General features: G+C 40.2%; 1 protein-coding gene and 1 long non-coding RNA gene across 3 annotated transcripts in view; one reads left to right on the top strand and one right to left on the bottom strand.

Annotated features, from left to right (window-relative positions):
- Window positions 1–2,994: 2,994 nt before the first annotated feature.
- The window catches only part of LOC109384695 (uncharacterized), a 16,775-nt gene continuing 1,534 nt past the window's right edge, over window positions 2,995–18,235 (bottom strand). Inside the window, exons 2-3 of the long non-coding RNA XR_002124465.1 lie at window positions 8,438–8,541; window positions 2,995–3,382 (exon numbers count right to left, since the gene is read on the bottom strand). This is a non-coding gene — a long non-coding RNA (uncharacterized LOC109384695). The remainder of the gene's footprint in view (window positions 3,383–8,437; window positions 8,542–18,235) is intronic.
- Window positions 17,645–18,235, top strand: part of GTF2A1 (general transcription factor IIA subunit 1) — a 54,619-nt gene continuing 54,028 nt past the window's right edge. For both annotated transcript variants that reach the window (XM_019646265.1, XM_019646264.1), the window contains exon 1: window positions 17,645–18,112. In XM_019646265.1, the coding sequence (XP_019501810.1) occupies window positions 18,083–18,112 (30 nt within the window). In that variant the 5' untranslated portion in view covers window positions 17,645–18,082. The remainder of the gene's footprint in view (window positions 18,113–18,235) is intronic.

Here is an 18,235-nt window from a genome sequence, read left to right as displayed (position 1 = left end):
ATGTTCTATTAGGTGCAAAGGAGACAGAGGTAAAAGAGACATGGTTCACCCTCCAGAAATACTCAGCTCAGAAGATGGTTTTCACAGCAAATCCACCATCAGGGAGAGCAGCACATTTGACGCCTGTATTTGAATTACAAAAGGGCACTGCACTTCCAGGGCTGACAAAGCCTCACATCAGAGGAAAATATTTCAAGGAGATCAAACACTGGACTCACCTCTGTCTTCTCAGAAGAGTCCTGTTATGCAGTGTAAAAACTACACAACACAGGGCCGGCCAAGTGGCACATTGGTTAAGAGTTGGGTTGGGACGCCAGCTCTGAGCAGCAGAGCACTGGTTCGGATCCCACATAGAGGCCAGTGATGCTGCGCCCTTTACAGCTAAGATGGTGAACAACAGCTCAACCTGGAGCTGGGCTGCCATGAGTCACCGGCGATGGCGTAGGCTAGAGAGGGGATGCAGTGGGCTGCAGTAAGCTACCATGAATGGCTAGCAGCCAGTGTGAGCTGCCGTGAGCGACTGTCCAATGGCCAGCGAGTGATCTGCCTCACCTGGGAAGAGCGCAATAATACCAACATGGGCCAGTGAAGCAATGTCCTCCACAACTAGACTGAAGAACAAAAGGACAGCAACTTGTCTGTTCCCCTCCCCCAATTCCCCAATAAAATCTTTAAAGAAACAAAACAAAACAAAACTACACAACACAATGTGCATCCTGGTCTACAGTTGGTACCCACATTATGAGCTTGTGGAGATCTATTCTTTAAAGACAGACATGACAATATCTGAAGCCTAGAATGTACAAAAACAAATATATATGTAAGGAAATATGGGAATAGTAACTGAATGTTTTAATGTTTTATTTTAATCCCAGTATCAGTAAAAGGTAGGAAAGGAGGTGAGCCTGTAGGAAACAAGATGTATAAAGGATTTGAAGGGAAAAAAAGAGGAAAAAAAAAAGGAAAACCAAAACCATTGAAGAGGGGATGGCTGAGGACCTACAGAGAATAAACATATCCTTGATCTTGAAACTTTAGGAAAAGGTGATATGTGTATTTTGAACAAGCACATGCAGAAATGTTCCTAAGAATGGCTTTGGAAGGCTGTCACACACCTGCCATGCAGCCATGTCACTGCAAGAAGAAATATTTCACATGTACTTAGAAAGTTGCACTTGTCACGAGACCACAGAATATTCTTGTCTGCTCCATGATATCATCATCAACAACAAAAAACAAACATATAGGGAATTCTTAGGATTAGTAAAATAATTGGTTTTAGTTACTAAATGCACTAAAACTTTAAAATATTGTCATTCTTGTCCTCAAAGAGTTATACTTAAGATAATGCAATGTCTACAAAACAAGGGCTAAATAAGTGGTTCTGAAATGATGGATTTTAGAAATTCAGGGAGGAAATTAAATGAGCTATTATAATCGGGACAAAGATTCAGAGAAAGGATGTGTTTTGAGCCAGCTCTTGAAAGAAAGTGTACCACTTTAAAAGGCAGAGGAGGACATGGTGAGGAGGGCAAGTGCATACCAAATAGAAGGAACACCATTATGTAAGTAGGCAGAAGTAAGTGTAACTGGTAGATTTAGACACACTCAGCATATCCATTTGATGAGAATAATAGAAATAATAAAAATGGCTAATTATGGCCAACTAACTATATTTTCCCAAAATGAATTCCACAAATAGCAATACTTCCAGTCCCACATGCTCTTCCAGAACCTTCCAGCCCCCATCAAATAGTGGAATCTGTTTTTGTACCCCTCCAATCTGGGGCTTGAATGATGGGCTTTTGACTGCTCCCACCACACTGTTCCAGAGTACACTGGAAGTGATGTGACCTCCAAGGCAACGTCATAAAAGGATACAGTTTCTGCCTAACTCTCCCTTAATTCACTCAACTTAGGACCCTGACTACCATGCTGTGAGGGAGCTCAGGCCACATGGAGAGAGCACATGTAGGGGTTCCAGTCGGCAGTCCCAGCTAAGGTCTGAGCTGAGAGCCAGAATCAACCAAGACACATAAGTGCATAAAGATTCAGATGGTTCTAGCCTTTGAGTCTTGTAGCTGAGGCACCTGATGTCACAGAGAAGAGACAAGTCATACCCACTGTCCTGTGTCCAAATTCCTGATCCTCATGCTCTGTGAGCATAAGAAGTGATTGTTTCAGGCCAAATACTTCTGGGGTAATTTGTTACATAGCTATAGTAACTGGAACACCAACATTAATTGAATAATTACCAGATGCCATGTTCTGTGTTTGACGGCTAGTATTTTATATCAGTTATTTCTGTGTAAAAAACCACCTCAAACTTCAGTGACTTAAAACTCTCTCTTTTTTTTAAGATTTTTTATTGGGGAATTGGGGAAAGGGGAACAGACAAGTTGCTATCCTTTTGTTCTTCAGTCTAGTTGTGGAGGACTTAGTGTCACTGGCCCTCATATGTGGGATCCGAACCGGGGCCCTCTGGCGTCCCAAGCCAGCTCTTAACCAACGCGCCACTCGGCCGGCCCAAAAACAATCTCTTATTATAGCTCACATACCTGTGAGTCTATTGAGGATTGGCTGACCCAGGCTGAGCTCGCTCTTGTGTCTAAGGGTTGGCTGGGAGTTCTGCCCTTGGCTGGGCTTGGCCGGGGCATCTTGGCTAGGACAGATCCATTCTGTGTCCCTTATCCTCCCGTTAGACTCAGCAGGCTTGTGTTGATACGTCATTTTCATGGAGAGGCAGCAGCACAAGACCAAGACTGGAAATATATCAGGCTTGTTGGGGCCTAAGGTTAGAAATGGTACACCATTACTTCTGCTAAATTCTGCTGGCCAAATTGAGTCACATGGTCAGGCTCAGATTAAAGGGGTAGGAATATGGACTCCACGTATTTATTGTACTGCAAAGTCACAGGCAAAAAGTGTGAAGAGAGGGGTGAAGAATCGGAGTCATTAATTCAATCTACTACATATTTAATCTTCATAATTATAAGGTAAGTGTTACTGCTGACTCAGAGGGTCTGCTTGCCTGCATGCACTCAAGCCAAATAAGATATGAGCAGGAGTGTGCAGCAAAGAAAGCAAAGGTTTATTTAAAGAGTTAACATCAAGTCCAGAAATTCAGGTGAGCTAGTGCTCTCAAAAGCATGGCTCCCCGATGGCCTCTAGTGACTAGGTTATATTATACAAGGAAAAAGACTTTATCATGGTTATTATGGGAGCTGGGGTCGTGGGCTCTCCTGATTGGTTGGTGCTAAGGCAGGAAGCAGTTGATCATGGCTTCAGTTCCTGGTGCCAGTCACGGCATTGTTCCGTCTGGTTTCCAGGGATGTGGTCTGTGGGGTCGTTGCACTTTCATGAGTCTGGAGCTGAAACACAACTGAGGCCAAAAGGTTATCTTTGTTTGACTAAAACCTTATTCTAGTTTGAGGTTTGGTTATTGTGTCTTGGTCATGGTTGATATACCTGAAGCTTTCTTCTTAAGTGAGTTTGACTCTGACTAGAACCTAATGTCCTAAGGGCTTAATGATTAAAAGCAGTGGGCATACAGTGTATACACAGGTAGGAGGGTCTGGGGAAAAATGCAGGTGAGTCATAGTTCCATCAGGGTAAACAAAGCAGAATGGATTAAAGCAGAATGCATGCTAAAGAAGTGAAGTTCTTGTGCTGTTACCTAAGAGCCATTATTGTCCCCATTTCATTCATTTCATTGACAAACTGAGGCTCAGAGACTTTAAATAATGTTAACATTACATTATTTAACAGAGTTGCTTGAGCTTCCAGTGAGAACTGCTGCTCCTTTGGCTGTCCCATCACTACAGTGTCTAAGACACCAAACTCTCAGAATTTGTCTTGACTCATCCCTTGAGCTGCCAGACCACAACTGGCTGCAGGAGTGCTGGGTCACCCACTCTTCCTACCTAAACCAATTCCTGATCTTCCTTTAATTGGCCTTCAGGATCACTATACCAACATGCTTCGGGTTTCCATTTGCCTCAGGCACCACTAGAAGTCCAAATCTTTTTGGCCATACCACCCCAGTTCACCCATGAATATAAACCCGTCTCCCACTCCTTAATTCCCTGACCCCTTCCTTCCTGGGCCTTCTGACACTCATGACCTGTCGTCAGCACTCTTTCTGATCTTCTCTCTGAGCATTCCATGTCCTGACTGAACGCCCCGAAGGGCACTACTGCTTCCCCTGTCATCCTCCCAAAAGGATACAGATTTTTCTCTTATACCATATACCTCTGGGCTTGAAGATGGGAGATAAAAGCGGTATCCTTCATGTTTTCTATTGCAACTTCAATAAATTGTTTGCTTTCTCTTTAAAACTTAGATCCTTTGAAGTTCATACTATCAGGCATAAGTGTGTAGTGTGAAGAAAGATACAGACATAAAATTTAAAAGACCAAGAATTCTTTTTTTCTGGAGGAGCAAGAAAGGAGGTTGCTCTCAACTTTATAGGACAGCTATGTGGGACCTTTATAAAATCAAAGACACGGCAGGAACAACCTGTTGGGGGGGGTCGCTTATGACTATCAATTAGTATTTAACATGTGGAAAGCCTAAGACCATCAACTCCATTTCTAAGAATCTATCCTACAAAGATAATAACAAAAATGTATTAAGGGGCATTCAAGGTATTGTTGCAATAATGTTTAAAATAGCAAAAAAGGAAATAACCTAACTGTATTTATAGGGGAACAATTAAATACATTATTGTATATTCATACTGTGAAATGGCATGCAGCTGTTAAAAACACCTGAGACAGTTTGAAATTTACAGCTTGAAATAAAACAGGTCTTTGATGTACTGGGTCTATGAAAAAGGCAAGTTGCATATAAAATTTAAGGCATGACTCCATTTTTGTGAAAAACAGTGTACTTGTGTTTACCTACATACATATATCTAGAGATGTCTTGCAAGCATAAGAAAAACATAGGTGGGATTGAGCTGTGTGAGTGGAGAGACAGGAATTCATGAGTATATTTTTATTTGGTGGCTTGTGGTAATTTTAACTTTCCTTGTTTTTCCCCCAATAAAATGTTTATTTTAATTTTTATTAGATTTATTGAGATGACATTGGTTAGTAAAATCATATAGATTTTAAGTGTACAATTCTATAATACATCATCTATATATTGCATCATGTGTCCACCACCCAGAGTCAGTTCTCCTTCGATCACCCTATATTTGACCCCCTTTTCCCTCTTCTACCACCCTCCTCCCCCGTTACCCTCTCTGGTAACCACTAAACTGTTGTCTGTGTCTATGAGTTTTTGTTTGTCTTGTTCATTTGTTGCTTTCAGTTTTATATGCCACATATGAGTGAAATCATATGGTTCTCAATTTTTTTCTGTCTTATTTTGCTTAGCATGATAATCTCAAGATCCATCCATGTTGTTACAAATGGCAGTATTTCATCTTTTCTTATGGCCGAGTAATATTCCATTGTATATATGTGCCACGTTCTCTTTATCCAATCCTCTATTCTAGGACACTTTGGTTATTTCCATGTCTTGGCCACTGTGAATAATACTGCAGTGGACATAGGGGCACATATATCTTTATGGATAAATGTTTTCAGATTTTTGGGATAGATACCTGGAAGAGGGATTGCTGGGTCATATGGTAATTACATTCTTAATTGTTTAAGGAACCTCCATAGTGTTTTCCATAGTGGCTGTACCAATTTACTGCTCCACCAGCAGTATAGCAGTGTATGAGGGTTCCTTTTTCTCCATACCTCTTCTACAGTTATTATTATTTGTCTTGTCTATGATAGCCATTCTTACAGGTGTGAGGTGGTATCTCATTGTGATTTTGATTTGCATTTTCCTAATAGCTAGTGAAGTTGAGCATTTTTCCATATATCTGTTGGCCATTTGTATGTCTTCTTGAGAGAAATGTCTGTTCAGGTCCTCTGCCTATTTTTTTAATTGGATTGTTTGTCTTTTTGTTGTTGAGCTGTATGAGTTCTTTATATATTTTGGATATTAGTCCCTTATTGGAGGTGTTATTTGCAAATATCTTTTCCCATTCAGTTGGTTGCCTGTTTTGTTGATGGTTTCTTTTTCTGTGCATAAACTTTTTAGTTTGACATAGTCCCATTCATTACCAATAAAATATTTTTATTTTATTTTATTTATTTTATTTTTTTAAAAGATTTTATTGGGGAATTGGGGGAGAGGAACAGTGCTGGGGAATCGGGGGAAGGTTAACAGACAAGTTGCTGTCCTTTTTGTTCTTCAGTGTAGTTGTGGAGGACATCGCTTCACTGGCCCATGTTGGTATTATCATTGTGCTATTCCCGGGTGAGGCAGATCGGTCGCCAGCCTCTGGACGGCCGCTCACAGCAGCTCTTGGCAGCTCACACCGGGCTGCCGGCCACTCACGCTGGCTGCGAGCCACACACGGTAGCTTATGTCAGCCCACTGCAGCAGGGGCTGCAGCCTACGCTGTCGCCGGCGACTCACACCAGCCCAGCTCCGGGTTGAGCTGTTGTTCACCATCTTAGCTGTAGAGGACGCAGCGTCACTGACCCTCGTGTGGGATCCAAACCGGGGCCCTGCTGCTCAGAGCTGGCATCCCAAGCCAGCTCTTAACCAATGTGCCACTCGGCAGGCCCCAATAAAATATTTTTAAAATGTCAAGATTGATTAAGGATAAAATTAAACAGGCTAAATACTAAGCAGGCTAAGAACATACTGAGATTTTGAAAATGGCCTGTATTTGATAATCATTATCCAATCACACTTTAAAAAGTAAGACAGAAATTCTGGTTTGATTTTTTAATACAATATTTTTTTAATTCCAATATTCTAACATTGGGAGATTGAAAATATATTCAGTCATTGAATAGAGGTTATTTTTGGTATTCTGTAAATATTGTGTTAAAAAGGAAAAAAAGAAAAGAAAGAAAGGGAGGGCCGGCAGAGTGGCTCATTGGTTAAGAGTTGGCTTGGTACACCAGCTCTGAGCAGCAGGGCCACCGGTTCGGATCCCACATGGCCCAGTGATGCTGTGCCCTCTACAGCTAAGATGACGAACAACAGCTCGACCTGGAGCTGGGCTGCAGTGGGGCTGCAGTGAGCTGCCGTGAGCTACCGTGAGTGGCTTTCCAATGGCTGGTGACCGATCTGCCTCAGCCGGGAAGAGCGCAATGATCACAATACCAATGTGGGCCAGTGAAGCGGCGTCCTCCACAACTAGACTGAAGAACCAAAGGACAGCACTTGTCTGTTCCCCTTCTCCGATTCCCCAACACTGTTCCCTTCCCCAATTCCCCAATAAAATCTTTTTAAAAAGTAAAAAGAAAGAGAAAGGGAGACAATGAGAAGAGAAGAAGAGGAAGGCAGGAAGGAAGGAAGGAAGGAAGGAAGGAAGGAAGGAAAGTTAAGAGAAAAAGGGAGAGAGAGGGCCGGCCGAGTGGCACGATGGTTAAGAGCTGGCTTGGGATGCCAGAGGGCCCCGGTTCGGATCCCACATATAAGGGCCAGTGACACTGCCCTCTACAGCTAAGATGCTGAACAACAGCTCGACCTGGAGTTGGGCTGCCCTGAGTTGCCCACAACGGTGTAGGCTGCAGCCCCTGCTGCAGTGGGTTGCCATGGGCTACCGTATGTAGCCAGCAGCCAGCATGAGCGGCCGTCCAGAAGCCAGCGACTGATCTGCCTCACCTGGGAAGAGCGCGATGATGGTGCCAACTTGGGCCAGTGAAGCAACGTCCTCCACAACTAGACTGAAGAACAAACGACAGCAACTTATCTGTTCCCCTTCCCCCAATTCCCCAGCGCTGTTCCCATCCCCCAATTCCCCAATAAAAATCTTTAAAAAAAAAAAAAAGGAGAGAGAAAGAAGAGATTTGGACTTGATTGTGTTGTTTGCCAAAATTAGAATTAAGAAGCAAATATATGATGAATTCTAACCTATGAAAATAAAACCATTGTTAGTGATAAGTAACACTCAGGGAGCTACAAAATATATGAAGAAGAAATGAAACACCATTCTAGGGACTGTGGTTTCCTAGCCCTGTGTTCTATCTGGGCTCAGGTGTATTTTGCCATCCTGAGGCCAAATAATGGCATCGATTTTTTATGACACACTATAACATATCTGAAGGCTAAAAATCTATCATTGTAATTTAAGATTTATTGAGGAATGGTAATGCATTCTGCACTTGACAAATGAACAATTATATCTCTTGACTAGAGATTTCTATAAAGCCCCTAGTTTTAAACAACCTGACATAATTATTTCAGAAAATTGATGATTTTCAATGATGTAGAAACAGAGAAATCAGTTATTCAAATAATTTAACCTCAGAGAAACTGGTGAAAATTTTACTAATTTAAGTGTAGTATGCGTTTTATCTCAAACTTGGAATTGCTTTCTTTTTTGATTTTAATTTTACAGATGGGAAACACTTACACGTCCAAAAGATAAATGTGGGCTTGGTTTGCGTATTTGGTGAACTCATTTCATAAATGTATTCTGATTCCTAATGTTTTTTCCACTCCACTGCTCAATGTGACCTAGACAAAGACAAAATAGAAATCATTTAATTTTGTGTACAATCAATATTATCATCATTGCTGTTATTGCTGTTATGGTCTCTAATATATACTGAGGACCTACTTTGTGCCAATCACTGTGCTAAGGAGCTTTACACGCATTATCTCTTAATTTCCACAAAACTCTCTAAAGTAGATAATATTACTCACTGCCATTTTACAGATGAAGTAAGTTGCCCATGGTCAAAGCAAGGACAGGCACCTTGGGTGTATTTGACTCCTGAGGTCATGCTCATGGGTACTTGCTCCATCACTATATCAATATACACTGCCTCTTCCAATTTATTGTACAATGACATTGGCACAGGCCCAATTTATTTTTCTATCTACATAATGGGAGTTGTACCACTGACCCACTGGGTAAAATACAAAAATTAATGTTCTACCTTCCCAATGTTCTACCAGTAAAAATGGTCATCCTTCATTTTCTTGTTTTATGAAAGCACTTAAAATATACCTAAAAAGCTAGACAAAAGTGTTTTGATTATAGAGAATCTTGCTAGAAAATGACTGTTCTTGCCAAATTCAATAATTGAGTAAGTGCTATGTGGAATGGGAAATAGATGATGTAGAAACAGAGAAATCAGTTATTTAAATGATTTAATAAATGGTTTTTGATGATGCTTTTATGAAGACAATTAGATTTAATCAGGGCAAAGTCTCAGTTTCATATCTCAATTTTGTATACACTATAGAGTTTCTGTTTGTCTCCCAAATGAAGTGTAACACATTATGTAATTAATATATATTTGATAAACTTAAGGATCAACATAATTTGATTCAAAACCTTCACATTCTCCTGGATTGATAGCTTCTTATTTCTAAGACAGGTGAAAAGACCCTCCTTGACCTTGTACCTCTAAAATTTCACAAATAGCACTAAGATTTTGGGCAAGTCACTGCTTAAATTCTCATTTTCCTAGCCACAATAAAGTGATATTACTACTTATCTCATTTGACTGTTACAAACTTCAAAGGAGGTACTGTGTGATTAAAGCTTTAAAGTAAATTTATTATTATTATTATTATTATTATTATTATTGGTTCTCTACTTAGCAATGAACACAAAATGGCAAATTCCTCATTTTTTTTAAAATTTGCATTTTGTTGTTTGAACATCCATTCTTTTTGCCAGTGGCTATCTCATTACTTTGAAGAACCATCCTGCAAGATTAATTCAGAGCCTTGTTCTCAAGAAGGTATTTGAACTGCGCCCCTTGATTTTCTCACAGAAACCCTTGTTTAAAGAAAGACCAGCCCTTGGTATTTATGCAGATTCCTTACTTCCATTCTGGCCTGGAATCTATATCCTTTCTGCCACCTCACTTTTTATAATTTTTACAACCTCTACGACCAGAGAAAGGTAGGTTCTAGAGAAAAACTGAAAATGGCCCATCTAGTTCCAGTTTCCATAGTAATTCTCTAAGATGTAGTTTGTAGATTAACCATAGATATAATTTACCTTCTATGCTGTATTTTATTAGAAAGTTGTCTATGTAGAATTAGGTCATATCAAAAGCCTCTATGAAGCTAAAGGTATATGAGTAGGAAGATAAAGTTGGCAAGTAAATCAAGGATAATTTGGCCACTAGAATATTTTTACAATATTCTGAACAAGTCTGAGCAAGCACCTTAATTTTCACCATTTTTGATTGTCCCAAATCACAGCTGTTCAACTTGTGGATCAAGATATGGCACATGTAGCTGAGAGCCAAGAGCTGAGAATCAGAGAAAGAGGAAACCCATGTAATTAAACACAGTGTTTAATATTAATTACATTTATAACGCAGTTCCAGGCCTTCTTGAGAATACCAACTGTCTTAACTAGAGACAAGCTGTGTGGCTAAAGAACCATTGCTGATTATAAAATAAGGCTTCACGGAGTTTATTTTTAATATTTTTAATGAAAAATTTCATTTAATTCAATAACTCTTTGATTTAATCAAATATCCAGTTAAGTGTTCCAATTTCCAATTGTCTCATAATTGTCATCTTTCTTTCACAGTTTATTTGAATTAGGATCCAAATAAGGTCCACACATTGTGATTGATTAATAGGTCTCTTAAGTACCTTGTAACCTGCAGATTCCTCTCTCTCCCTGAATTTATTTGTTGAAGAAATTGAATCATTTGTCCTATAGTTTCCTAGGGTCTGGATTGTGCTGATTGCTTTCTTGATGGCATCTTCTGTATATTTTTTAAAATTCTTAGTTGGCTCTAGAAGTTTGATCATATTCAGGGTTTACATTTTTTGGGCAGTGGGGGTGGGGGTAATGCTACCTTATAGGTGGTAGCATGTACTTCATCAGGAAGCACATAATATTTGGTTGTTTCTCCTTCTGTGATGTTGGCAGAGGTCAGTGCTTAACGCCGCCATCTCTTAATTCATTACAAGTTCCAAAATGGTGATATTCTTTCATTCCTTATTCACTTATTAGCTGCCATATTTCTTTAAAGAGAAACTTCCTCTCATCTACTGTGTTAGTTTCCTGAGGTTGTTTTAATAAATAGCCACAAACTTCAGGAATTAAAAACAACAGAAAATTATTCTCTCACAGTTCTGGAGGCCAGAAGTAAAAAATTCAGGTGTTGGCAGGGCCGTACTCCCTCCAGAGGCTCTCGGGAGAATCTATTCTTTCCCTCTTCCAGCTTCTGGTGGCTGGCATTCCTGGCTGCATCACTCCAGTTTCTACCACTCTTGATAATTTCCTCTTCTGTTTGTTTACCTCTATGTATCTCTTAGAACACTTGTCATCAGATTTAGGACCACCAGGGTATAATCCAGGATGATCTCATCATAAAATCCTTAATCACATCAGCAAAACCCTTTTTCCAAATAAGATAACATTCACAGGTTCTGGGGATTAGGGCATGGACATTCTTTGGGGGGCCACCATTTAGCTCACTACATCTACTTTTTGGTACTTTGTGGTACAGTTCATGTAGGAAAGGCTGGATAAATGCTTGATTATTTTTCTTTATTTACCAATCTTCAAAATAATGAGTTCTTTCCTTAGCATCTTCCAATGATGACCAGTTAGAATTTTCATGTTTTGTTTTTTGAGCAACATTATAAATGAATGGATTTAAATATTTGATGTGGTTGAACTTGCTGCAAGTACTAGTTCCTATCGATACTCAGAAGTATCTCATCCTTGGGCAGTAGGAGCCTCTTCGTGTTGGCTCCTGAATTCTTTTGACATGATACTAGTAGTCTTTGATATCTTCTGATCTGGATTGAATTGTGCCCTCCCAAAAAGATGCATTGAAATCCTAATCACAGTCCCTCAGAAAATGACCTTATTTGAAAATAGGGTCTTTATGGAGGCAATCAATTTAAAATGAGGACATCAGGGTAAACCTGAATTCAATATGACTGGTATCTTCATAAAACGGGGAAATTTGGACACAGAGACAGAGGTACACAGAGGGAAAACAATGTAAAGACACAGGGAAAATGCCATGAAAAGATGAAGCAGAGATTGGAGTGATGCAACTGCAAGCCAAGAAAGCCAAGAATTGCCGGCCACCACCAGAAGCTGGGAAGAAGCAAGGAAGGATTCCACCAAAAGTGCCAGAGAGAGCATGGCCCTACTGACACCTTGATTTCAGACTTCTAGCTTCCAGAACTATGAGACCATAAACTTCTGTTGTTTTAAGTCACCCGGTTTGTGATATTTTGTTACAATAGCCCTAGGAAATGAATATATCTTTCTTGCTATTTGTATAAAAACATATTCTAGACTCATTTTGTATTTGGTTGGAGGACAACTGGCAATTTCATTTGGTTTAAACTAATATTATTTTTGCCCCCAGTCCTGGAGTCAACAGTATGTCCAAGGAGCCCTGATTCCTTTTGGTCGAAAATGTTTTTCAAGATCATAAACTGGGAACTAGAGGTGCTCATGGATACTGGGGCTCACTGTGTTTAGTTTTTTTCAGAGCTATGTATATTTTATAAGCTAAAATATATTGAGTTAGGGTTTTTGTTGTTTTAAGGAAAAATACATTTCCTGTTCTTGTCCTGGAATCAGAACAAGACATTTCTCCAAGGAGCACTGGTCTTGAAGCACCATAATCTAGGGATTAGGGATACTCATTGCTAGTGGGTTGGTTGTTGTTGGCTCTGTTGTTCAGAGCCAGGGGGAACATTTTAAGACAAAGTGCATCATGATACTTCTAATTTAAATTCAGGACTACGAATCTACTTATCCTCTTCTATCTTACATCTGTATTTCCTTTCTTCTATGTTGGGAATCCCACTTGTCAAGAACGATTAGGATCATAAAATTACTCATTTTCTTTAGCCCACATTTCACATAAAAAAACCCAGAATGCATATACAAACATTAACAGCACCAACACAAATACTGAGAACAGTGAAAAAAATTTTTGATTCTTTTTGTCCTTAGAGAATATCCCACTACAGATATATAGGCAAATTACTGTTTTAAGTCACTTAAAAAAGTTTCTCTGTGGATATTATGGAATATACTGTTAGGCTGATATGCTTCATTTTGTATTCAGGTTTGGGATTTCTTTTCAAAATTTAGTTTTATAATTAAGTGAAATATTTGTTTCCAAAGTCAAATCTATAAAACAAAGCATGATTTAAATTAGATTCTATTCCTGTCCTCTCACACTATTTTCTACTTATCCTTATAGGTACCTCTTTTTCTTTTTTTTTGGTTGGGTTTTTAAATTATGGTTTATCTTTTTTTTTTTTAATGTAGCAAGGGTATGTGTACATATTTTTAGTTCCCCTTTTATTAAATGGTAGAATACAAATAACACTTTTCTTTGCTTTTTTCACTTACTGCTATAGCCTGAAGATAATTCCTTAGTGGTATATAGAGATATTCCTCATTCCTTGTTACAGCTGCACAGCACTCCATTGTTTGCAAGCACCATAGTTGATTCAATCAATCTCCTTATATACACGTGTGTGGGTGGGGTATTTCTATTATTTTAGTGTTACAATACAATTAGTCCCACAATGAACAGTCCTGGTCATAGATCTTTTCATATTTTTGCCACTATATCTGTGGGATAGAGTGCTAGAACTGGTATTGCTAGGTCAATGGTCAAATTCATATGTAATTTTGCTAAATATAATTGAGCACATGTGTAATTTAAGCAACTCAATAAACGGTTGAATTCCAACCAATAAATTCAACATTCACCTTTGTTCTACAAGGTGAGTTTGAAAGCGCTGTCCCATGTTTTGATGTTGTTGATGTAGCTATAATATGTTTACCATAAATAATAAAAACGTCCACCAAATATTTATTAAAGCACTTTCTATATACTTATCAAAGTACCTTTGATCTTCCCAACAATGATATGTGGTTTTTATTCCATCTTATTAACACAGAGCGGTTTAGTTATTGCAGAAGGTCACAGAGTAAAGTAGTGGCAGAGTCAAGCCTGATTCCACTAAGACTCTGCACTCTGTGTAGGAGTACACTAACTTAACTTGTTTTTTCTAAGCCACCAGAAACTGGTTTATATTTTGGTATACAGAAAATAATTGCAAGTTAGTTGACGTTTTAAAGACATGTAGTAGCAATTTCAAACTATAAATTACAAGGGAGAAAGAGAACATTAAAAAAAGATTTTAAAAAATCTCACATGTATAGAAATAATGTGTGTGGTCAGCAATTTCTTCTTATACACTGCGTCAAAAATTACTGCATGTGGAAATCAACAGTTTTTCTTTTTTGGTAAAGGCCCAAAATTAGGTGAAATCTGAATATATTGAATAGTACTTTTTTTTTTTCGTAGAATTAAAATACATTAGTGTTTTTAGTATCCTGAATGAATGCTGTAAGTATGCACTACACTTTACAAGGGACTTTCATTAGGATTTTTTAGTAAATTTGATATATAAGGTCTTTCCTTTTCACTTTTGTATATTCCAAAAGTGCCCAATACTTCTGAGCATATAATGGCTGCATGATGCCTAAATATGCTAGATAATTAGGTTTGTTTATTCATTCATTCATTCATTCAGAATATGGAGGCTGAAGGGGAAGTCATATAATGAGATTTTAGTTTAAGTCACTTTCCTTGAGCAATCTTTTTAGATTTTCTTCTTTCTTGGCATTGTTGTTTAGTCATTTGGACAGTAAAACATTTAAATGTTTGGATATATAAGGTTTGGTGTTTATGTTGTTTATGGTATATTAAAATTTATGCATTGAATTTTTTTCCCTTTTCTTTTTATATTTGGCAGTTATCCAGTGTTTCGGTGGAATATTAATATTAAAAGAAAGAAGTAATTTTTTATCCTCCAATATAAAACATTTTGAAGTAAAAAAATTCATCACAAAAAGAGTACTGTTATGAATCTATCTCACTAAGTATATGGTTGTTACAAAATATGAGTTCACAGATTGAAAACGTAGTATGTATAAATATTTCATAAGGTACAAAGAATTGCTAAAATTAGAAGTTATTCAAACTTTAGGGCAGAAAGAAGGAGAACCTCAGGTAAAAACAATTTAAATATGATGCTAAATCCAGTCTTACATGGGAGGAGTTTTCTCACAATTTTCAGTTTTGTGAATTAAAGAGCTGTAGCCTACAAATTATTCAGACCCACTATTTTGGTGCAAAATCAGAAAATTTCTCCATTTGAAACTAAACTGGCTGGCACATATTGGGTCTTCGGAAAAGTCATGACGCATGTGTGCAACAGATGGCACTAGTTCATTTTTGGAAGTACTAGAGTCATTCGCATCTATGTTATTGCTATGTCATTTGACAGCTGACAGTTCTAGCTTCATTCTAAAAAAAATTGAGTGCTTTGGTTGAGTTTTGGAGATTTTACAACAAGTTGAAGATGGAAGACCAAACTGAATTTTTGCCATATTTTACTGTTTTACCTCCATAAAGGGAAGAAGGCGCCATCAAGCTTGTGAAAAGTTGCATAAAGTTTATGGTGACAATGCTCTATAAGAACGTCAGTGCCAACGATGGTTCACGAAATTCCGTGCTGGTGATTTTGATCTCAACCATGCTCCTCAGTCAGGGAGGCCCACCGAGGTAGATGATGACAAAATAAAGGCTAAATGGAAAGCAATAAATTGGAATGGAACCCATGATAGTTACTTAGATGCCAGGCATACAACGGGGGAAAAGGGAAATCTAGGTAAAAATTTTAAGTGCTTAAGCAATGTTGCAATTTAGAGTGTGTAAAGAGAAAGGCGGACTCAGAGACTCCAGAGAGTCTGAAGATCTTCAGGGGGCCAGGATTGGGATGTCTGCTTTTAAAGTCTCTATTCCATTATTTTTTAGGTCAGACCCAATCAGAGCACACCTGTCATCAATCCCTTTATGAATAATTCAGTGGAGAGTAAATCTCATATTCTTCCTCTTGTCATGTCCTGTCCACAGTGGTTTTAACCTTAACTGATAGCAAAACACTGGATAATTTAGTTAAGAATCCCACATGGTAGGGGAGAAAACTAGGTGGAAGGTGAGGAATTCCATCTGCAAACAGTTGGTAGTATGTATATAAGGAGGTAACAATAAATCCTCTTAAAATAATGCAGTGAAATTTACCATGAATGGTATTGTTTAGTGTAACTTTTTGGGTTGATGGTCACCAGAATATTAAATGAGTTACAAATGTTGACAGAATTTTTATATATCAAGAACACTGTGATATCCCCTGCATTCTTTAAAGTACTCCCAAACAGGCAGCTGAGCAGGGAACAGAAGAAACTGTTTAGCGTTGAATGGGGGATCAGACCGCATTAAAAGAAGCCTCAAGATTAATACATATTCTCTATACCTATTCACAAACTATCCACAACTTCTCCTTTTCTGAGTATTAACGGCCTCTGCTTTCTCCAATCTCTTCCTTCACATGCTGGCAGGTTGCATCTGTTCCACTCTCAAGGAGGATGTCAGGTCTTCTTCAAATCTGGTTTCAGCGGCATAGAACTTTGGCATTTTGTTTTGCTTTGTCTTTTGAGGATAAACTCCCTCACTCGTTCAGACTACATTCTATGTCTCGAAATTCCTAGGGATAAGAAAATTTGGAGTTCTGCCTTCTAAACAGGGCATTCTCTGTTCTGCATAAAGTGTTGATATAAAGGCGGGATTTGCTTGTGCAAAGTAGGTCAAACACACTCCAACTCATGGACATTTACTGCCAGCTCTCTCGCAGCGAGAGTCCAGGTGAGTTGGCCGGTCAAGAGCAAGTATTTCAGACATTAGTCACTACATGCATGGCCATGTGGTCACAGAATGTTGACAATATTTAAAAACAAAAACAGGTGAAGTTATTGTGCTGTCATAATCCGGTAGCCGGTGTTTCGGTTTGTTTTCTTGGCATTTCTACCACTGTGAGAAGTCATGTACAAGTAGGGGCCGGACCTTTGAGTAACTTAAACCCAGAGACGTTTTACTTAGAGACAAACAACTCAGCAGATTTCAGGGGTTATTAATTCTGGAATGCGTTAACAGTGGGCCCAAATCAGCTTTCATCCTTTTTAGGAATACTACAATTTTGCAAGTGAAAGGTCCACCCTGGGCGAGAGGCGCAGATTCCTTGAAGCGCTAACTCCCAAACCAAGCCGAAGCCCTGGGCCATGACTCCGCATTTAAAATTGCCTTCAGTCGGGGAGCGCCTGGGGCCCGAAGTGGGCCACGTGACCGGTCCTACTCCGCGGCCACTCCTAACGAGGCAGCTGTCACCACCCCTTCCACAGTTCGTAGCTCTTCCAGCGGGACGGCGCAGAGAAGCCCGGCAGGAGGCGGTCCCAGCTAGCATTGGACTCGAGTCGCACCAGAATTCACGCCTTTCCCAGGGATTTGCGGGCTCCTCATTCCAAAGGCGCTGCCGGAGACTTCCGCCTGGGTGCTAACCACGTGATCACGCGAGACTGGAGGAGGCTGCGATCTGACTTTACTACTCCTGTCCCGGGACTCCGCCCGCCAACCTCCAGGGCGCGTGACGACGCGGCTCTCGCGGTGTCTCGCGCTCAGCCCCGCCCACCTCTGCCCCCGCCCTTTCCGTCCCTCCCTCCCCCTCCGCCCTGTCTCTCGGCGGCAGCGGCGGCAGCGGCGGCTCGCGCAGCTCTTTGGCTCGCTATATAAAGGGGAGAAGCGGGCGGACCGGACGGCTGGAGCTGCAGCCGGTGGCGGCAGCGGCGGCGCGGGGGACGGAGACTGGTGGTGGTTTCCCTGCTTGGCACGGGGTGGGGAGCGGGCAACGCCCCCCGGGCCCCCTAAGGGTCGTGGTTTTTTTTTTTTGTTTTTAAGGGCGATCCTCGAGGTGTTTTTTTTTTTAGCTCCGGGAGGACTGCCCCCCTCTTCCTCCTCTCACCGCTCCCCACTACTCCTTCAGGATCCGATTTTGTTTAAACATTTTCCCCCCTATCGTGCGGTGGCTTGGGTCACCCTCCGGTGTTTTTGTTTTTTTGTTTTTTTTGGTTTCGTTTTCATCTTGTTTTCTCGGGGTTGCCCCCCTCTTATTTGTGTAGTGTGTGGAAATGGCGAACTCGGCAAATTCAAACACCGTGGTAAGGACGTGGTTCGGTGGCCGGCGGGGGCTTCGTTCAGGCGGCAGCAACGGCCGGACCGGGCGGGGGCGGGAACGGCGGCGACTCCCGGCCTCGACTCCTCAGCCGCCCGCGCGGCCGCCG

The sequence above is a fragment of the Hipposideros armiger genome, unplaced genomic scaffold, assembly GCF_001890085.2.
Source record: "Hipposideros armiger isolate ML-2016 unplaced genomic scaffold, ASM189008v1 scaffold_99, whole genome shotgun sequence".
NCBI classification, from domain to species: domain Eukaryota; kingdom Metazoa; phylum Chordata; class Mammalia; order Chiroptera; family Hipposideridae; genus Hipposideros; species Hipposideros armiger.
This window is presented reverse-complemented; position numbering and strand designations above follow the sequence as displayed.